The 7,388-nt window shown below is 34.0% G+C and overlaps 1 protein-coding gene across 1 annotated transcript; it reads left to right on the forward strand.

Moving 5' to 3' along the window:
* Positions 1–6,682: 6,682 nt before the first annotated feature.
* Positions 6,683–6,985, forward strand: LOC149249606 (uncharacterized). The gene has a single exon (XM_089453420.1). The coding sequence runs from the start codon at positions 6,683–6,685 to the stop codon at positions 6,983–6,985; it is 303 nt and encodes a 100-aa protein (XP_089309546.1).
* Positions 6,986–7,388: the final 403 nt, after the last annotated feature.

Below are 7,388 nucleotides of genomic sequence, written 5' to 3' on the forward strand. Positions count from 1 at the left end.
TCTAAACCATTGGAACCATAATTTTAGTGGAGGAGATAAAGAAATTCCATGCATAAAAAGTGGCAGTGGGGATGAACTTGTTCTTGGATACTGCTCTTCTTGCATCATAATCATTCATGTCATCAAAAAAAGAGAGAAAAAAATAATGATATTACATTAGATTGAAATAATGGTATTAAAATGACATCACCCAAAAAGTGATAGCGCAATTGCATTGTTGTAACCATTTTTAAAATATTAGGAGTATGAAATTCAGTTACATTAAATCAAATGTTTAATGTATAAAACCTTAAATTTAATAACATACCTCAAAAACTGAGTATGCTAGATCCTAGTTTAACATCCACAAGAAATAGTCGTGGCCATCACCAATTGGCCACAAATTCCAAGCCCTCATAAACCTGTAGAAGAAAAGTAGTGTATGAGAATTTCATATCTAGAAAAAGAAAAATAAATTAAATATTATGTACAAAATTTTGAGCTAGAGTCTAGAAGTTAACCTGTAACAACAAAATATTTTAGTTAGACCCTTTACATAATATTTATACCTGATAAATAAAATATGAAATGATAAAAAATTTGACAATAAAAACTTACCTTGTAAATTTGTTGGCAGTCGTGGCCTTGAAAGCCTATTAATAACATAGGAATATAAGCAAAATCAATTGATGTTGTCAAATTAGTAAAATTTTACAAAAAATAAAAATGTTGAAAAAATAAAAAAGGAATTTGTGACCTCAAGAGAAATTCGTGCAAAAAATTATGAGAAAATACCCCAATAAATTTAAACCTTAGTCCGATGTCCGAGACACTAATAAAGAACAACCTAGAAGTCTAGGACCACGTACCAAGTTACTTCGAGGACATGTCTATGATGGTAACTTTGAAGATGATGGAATGATACATAGGATTTTTCTCCATTTGTCAATGAAAATGCACTGTGTATGAAAACAACGTGAGAGGTTTAATAGAAAAGAAAAAGGGGACCATGCATAGCTTTTTGGTGGACAAATATCATCTTGTAGGAAAGGCAATATCTCCCGACATTCAATGGTTGAATCTAGTAGCAAACAAACAAACAAACTAGTAAAAATTTCTCTAGGTTCATTCTTATTGAATTATAAGCAATAGTACTGGAATATGAAATACATACATTTCAAACAAAATGTCCGATGAACATCCTCACTATGGTTTGATACAACTTTTCATTCAGTTATAATACAAAAGAGTATTTCTTTCTCACTATATTGTCCATTGGAAATGATGTACTGCTTATTTAATTTCATTTTCCATTAGTAATGACATCATGTACTAGTCTCCTTGATCACTAGTATAGGTGTTATGGAATGATTTATATATCATATTCCTTTAATCATTTGTTTGTTTGTGTATTTTCAGGTTTGGATTTTGGACATTTAGAAGTTACATCAAACCATAGCGAGGGTCTTCATCGGATATTTCATTTGAAAGGTATGGATTTCATATTCCAGTACTCTTGCTTATGATTCAATAAGAATGAACCTATGTAACACCCCTCCCTTGTGTACTACATTATTGTAAACCTAAGCTAAGTTAAAGCTAGGTATGATATCCTCCCTTGTGTGTTAAAGGTTGTAGTCCTAAGCTGAGGAAAGCTATGTTTCATACCCTCCTTTATGGGTTAAACTATTCTACACCTAAGCTGAGGAAAGCTAGGTGATATGTAATATGAAAAGAAAATGTATTATATTAAATAAATTAATAAAATAAATCACTTGGAGGGTGGAGCACCAAAAGAGAGGAGACTCTTGCCAAATCTCATGAGGAATGGGATAGAGATGAATCTTTCATGATAAGCTTCTAGATGTGATTCTAGATAAGCTTGGATGGATTGGATATTCATTGAATGGATAGGAGATAAAGATCCATCGGACATAAAAGCTTTGTGGGAGATAAAGGCAAGCTTTTATGTGGAAAAGCGTTGTGGGAGATAAAGACAAGCTTTTCAGAATAAGACCTAGGCAAATGGAAAAATCCATAATGTGGGATGCCGAAAATGGTAACTAAATCATGAAAGAGGGTATTAAATACCTAGTGCATCAATCAATTGAGGACAATTGATCCTTGGCAAGATCTTCAGCTCCGAGGGAATCAGAGGTGATTCATGGCTGGGTGATGGTGTTCCTCCCTCCAAGTGAGGTTTTAGTTGGTGTCAAATGTATGGAATGTTCAGTATGATAATTCTTACTCTCTCTCTGTTATAGTTGCATGTGGTTATGAGAATATTTTCTTAAGTTTATTCGTTATGGGAATGTTGCATGAATTACTTATGATTATGTGTTAATAGATGTAATGGTATTTTCCTCTGTTTTGATGAGATTCATTAGCATGATATGGATTTTATTTTAATCCTTACTTACTATGAAATTAAATCATTTAGGTGAAATAAGTTGATGGTTGATTTCTTATCTCTTATAGTTGGAATGGTTAAATCATTTAGCTCGAGAATATAAAAGTTGTGTTGTCAGTCTCTATTGAAGTATTGGTATGCATGTAACTTTTAATTTACTCCAATTAGTAATGAAGGAGTCATTGAAGGCAGTTGTGAACTCTTAACTGTAACTAAGACAAAAAATTTAAAATTTATGGGGTCTAAACGTTGTTTTCCTAGGTAGGCTAAAGAGGTTCGTTACAAATGATGTCAAAGCTTAGGTTCAAACATTAAGGCCTATGGACTCATCCACCTTCGTAAAGTTTCACTGGGAAAAAAAAAAAAAATTATAGAGGGAGAAGTTAACTATTGAAACATAGAACATGATTTAATAAACCAAGTTATTGAAGAGTCAATAATTTATAGAGGTTTGTATAATCTATTATTTCAATAAGCTTTTTTTCTGTTTCATGGTCCTTATAAATTGAATTGGTAGAAAATGGTTCTCTGAGATAGATTGGTAGTTGAAATTTCATGGGATTGATGAAAAGGGTCGACTGTATTGAAATGAGAAGCTTAACGGGACTGGTTGGAGATTGATGTTTATCTTCACAAGTAGACATACATGTTTTTTTTGCTTAAAGGGTTTCACGTATTAACATGGTATAGGTATTTACTATAACTTTAGCATCTCCCTTGAACTACCAAATGCATTGTAATAAAGAGGTTTGCGATGAAAGATGGAAAAGTAATAAACTAGTGTTAAAAAATACTTCATTAGAACTGATTGAAAGATAACAATATTTTATAGCACTATCTATCCCAAGGGAATTAGTATTGTACTTATCTCCACTTGGGTGGATAAGATAATAATAATGAATTCTATTACTAAGTGGACAAATTCAATGTGGTAGGTTACTCCAATTTTTTTCCATAGAGATATGCTATTCCAACTTTTGAGTCATCTTAAAATGCGTCAAAACCTTTGCAGCCCTAGCTGATAAATGATGTTAGGTATAATCCAAATAGCCTGGTATAATCTAAGAATAAATACCCGTTATAAATCCCTGGGAGGTGTGTTGGGACTCAGAAATTTCATATTTTCATCCACCTTTTTCTTCACTATTCCTTACATTTCATCATCCCATTAACCTTTTATCATATCATTTTCATAAATACATTTGGGTTTCAACTTCTTATTTTCCATTTTATTCATTTTTTTATTACAAGTGAATTTATGATTAAATATTAGAAAATATACATATTTTTATATATATATCTCAAGAATATGTGAGTTTTGTAATGTGTAGGAAATATGTGAAGAATTAATTCCAAGAGACTTCTCAAATATCTCCTCCACCATATTAAGGAGATTCCTAAGGAGAAGATCATGAAGGATTTGGTTGGCATATCTTATCCAAGATATGTGAGAGATGTGTGGAGGATTCAAAGGGATCATATTTCGTAATAATGGAAAAGTAGTTGAGAGTGCTTGAGAGAATATTGGATATGTAATTATGAGATGGTTATCTTCTTCATGTATATAAGAGAGTGCTCTCTCTTCATTTTGAAGGATAGAGATTAGCTTTAAGAGATAGTTTTGTAATTAGGAGAAGGGGATTCTTAGCTTTGATTCATATTCTTTTATTGTTACACTTTCATGATTTGTTATTTGGTTCTTGTAATATAATTTAAGATATCTTTATTGTTGTGAGCTCACATATGTTGTTTGTCATTCAAATTCTTCACATGTTGTATTGCTTTTCCCTTATGCAATTTCTTGCTTTTATAGTTAATGTTTCAATGCCTTCCTAGATTAATTTGATTTCAGTAATTTAGATTAAATTAGGTTGGATTAGTTCCACTTCGGTCCTGCATATATAGTGAATGTGCCTCGTAAGCCTATGAACCTCAGATTGACAAATTAAATAGTTGGGCAAGTACTACAACAAAATTAAACAATAATATTTTCACCCAACATTTTGGCACCATTGTCGGGGAGGCACGATTGATTGAAGTTTAGTTTGATTTTTCATGCAAGTGTGTTTAGACATGTTCCTAACTCCAAGGTGTTAAGGCAGTAAGACGTGGGGAATAGCCTACGCATCGCATTCGAGATACCGTAACAGGCTCGACCTCTTATGGATCAAGGCATGTAGGGTGTGTTTACATTTATGCAAGTGTGAACTTCAATTTCTGCAAGAGTGTTTGATTTCGCAACTGTGAAGAGTGTTTGATGAATTCATGGTTCATGGTTGTAGTTGAAGAATTCGATTACTCAATTAATGAGCAGTCCTTGTAAGAGGGTTTAATTGAGTATTGAATTCAAAATTATTTCTATGGTCCTTTTGTTTTTAATTCAATTTTTAGTGTGCTGATTTGGAAGAGTTTTTGTGAACTAAAACCTTGTAAAAGGATTAAAAACTGAGACAATTATTAGCACTTTGTTTTTAGAATCTCTTTCAACATGGTTTTATAATGAGTGTTAGCTTGGAACTACTCACTCAGATCCTTGTAGAAGTCAGAATCTCCTCTTCCCTGGAAAAGGAGATCTTGACAAGAATTGAAAGTTCAACTACTCCCCAAGAAATAAATGAAGATTCAACATCGGAAGAATTTGCGTATCTGATGGCGAACAATCATTCGAACAGGAATTCGAGGAAGAAGAATAGTAGATCGGACAAGAAGAAGAGGAGTTACAACATGATCTAAGTGAGAGAAACTATGCCTATCAAAGCTTTATCGAACAATGGTTCCAGGTAAGTACTAGATTAAATTCATCTTTTTATTTTTTAGTTGATTTGCAGTCACAACAACTAGACTCATTCACTCTTGAATATTTTCATCCATCATTTAAAAAATTGCTAATGAATATATTGTTGTTATTGCTACGTGAATGGATTCATTGGAAGTTTAATTACACGTAGCTAATTTTTTTTTTAATTAGTATAGAGTAGGTAGGCTTTCATTTTTAGTTTTTTTCTTTCATTTTCAGTTTTGCTTAGAATAGGTATGCTCTCCTCCACGCTTAGTGCAATCGCAAGGATCAGAAAATAGGGATGATTTAGACCAATTTCAAGAATAAATAAATGTTTTGCAATATGCTTGATCAAAAACATCTTTCAATATGAAAATGTGTCCATTTGTTAAAAAAATTAAGTTTAGAGAAAGTTTAGTTTCTTTCTAAATTTTAGGTTTTCATTTAAAAAAAATAAAACATAAAACAATTCATATATCACGCAGCATAAAAGGGTCGAGAGGAAAAACGCACTGAAGGCCCGAAACGAGAAAAAAAATGCACTGCAGGCCCGAAACTGCAGATTCACCAACGCCATTCCGACAATGACCTTCGCACGCCGTTATTAATCGAAAAATGGAGGCGGCAGTTTAGTCAGATTTCAGCAACTATTCGGCAAACTGCATATAATTGACAAGGTGGAACTATGAAGCTAGAGGGGTCATCTCTGTTACAAGTAACTTGGTTCCAGGTTTGATGCACGATCTTATGTTCAATGGGAACGATGAAGCTCTGAACAAAATGGTGTTATCTTTGATGCATTGGTTTTTTTTTTTGTGAGCATAATCCGATTGCTCTTAATACAGCTTTGGCACAACTTGGTGGTTACCCTACGCCCCTCTTCCTATTGAGAAAAGGATCCAATTTTGCAATATTTTTCGAGATTTTGGCAGCATCCTCTATCCCTGGCCAACGTATCATTAAAAAAATTCCCTTCACCATCGCAACTCCCTCAACAATGCCCACAAAATCCTCCAAAACATAAATTAAAAATCCGGCTCTTTGTCCAGAAAATCAGGAAACGATAATACAAATTCCAATTTTGCAGGAACAAATCACTACATGATAAGTCAAATCGGATTTTTCTATCACTAAATCGAGAGGAGGCTTTATTGTTAACGCAGATTGCAAGGAATTAGTCACGTGTTGTACGGAGGGATTCAACGTTTTTGCATTCAATATTGAGACTGAGGCTGCGTCGATCTTCAGCTTGATGATGAACCTATTTTCCCTCAAAGGCTTGGTACACCATTTCCCCAAACTTCAGGCGATGCATTTGAATAATGAAACACTATGCTTTCGACGTAGAAAGGCTTTCGCATCATTATATGGTGCTGGAGAAGGCCGACGAGGTCAATGCTCGGATTTTGTGCAGAAACATTCATCTGGCCTCCAAGTGTTGGAATAAAATGTCTATCTTGGATGTCGATGTCTGGTAAAGGTTTATGGTGGGTTTTTCATTTTCTACAGTAAGTATGTCGAAGCCCAAATCTCCTCTCGATGCAACTAGGCTCAGCAGCATTATGGAGAGATTGGGGATCCGCCCCCCATATACCGACACTGATGCTCTGATATCCAATGCTTGTGATAAAGTCATCGAAGATGAGTGCAAGTTGAAGATAGATAAGGACACGACAAAGCTCGAACAAAAGATCGTTCACATGATGTTAAGTGGCAAAGGGGACGAATTGAAGCCCAATTCCTACAATTCTGTCAAGGTTGGGGAGCATCACATCTGTGTTGCCACTATGGAAGAGTGGACAGAATCAAGTGATTGAAAATGGCAATGACTATGGCCAAGGTTGTACTGGTGAGCGTATGCCTTCTGGTGGCAATAACGACTGCAATGGGCTGCAGTGTGCAAACAATACTTGATCTGTGAAAACCCACGGCAACTGGCTGAGGGCATATGCTTGCGTTGCGGATTTCAATATTGTCGGTGGTTCTTCTTACTCTCCTTCCATTCTGCCTACTCTTTGCCAAGCCACCCAGACAATCTGCGCAGGATAGTTCCACAACTGGTCGTTTTCGTCTCACAACCCTTGGTCGTTTTTTTTTAAATTAATAAATAAAAAAATCAACATAAATAATAAATTAAAAACTTTTGTTTTTTAATTTGTTATTTATTAAAAAATGATAAAAAAAAATTCAAAAAAATAATAATAAAATAAAATTGCCCTC

Source organism: Pinus tabuliformis, chromosome 7 (genome assembly GCF_031772625.1).
Source record: "Pinus tabuliformis cultivar Carrire ecotype Pingquan chromosome 7, CPIR1, whole genome shotgun sequence".
NCBI classification, from domain to species: Eukaryota; Viridiplantae; Streptophyta; class Pinopsida; order Pinales; family Pinaceae; genus Pinus; species Pinus tabuliformis.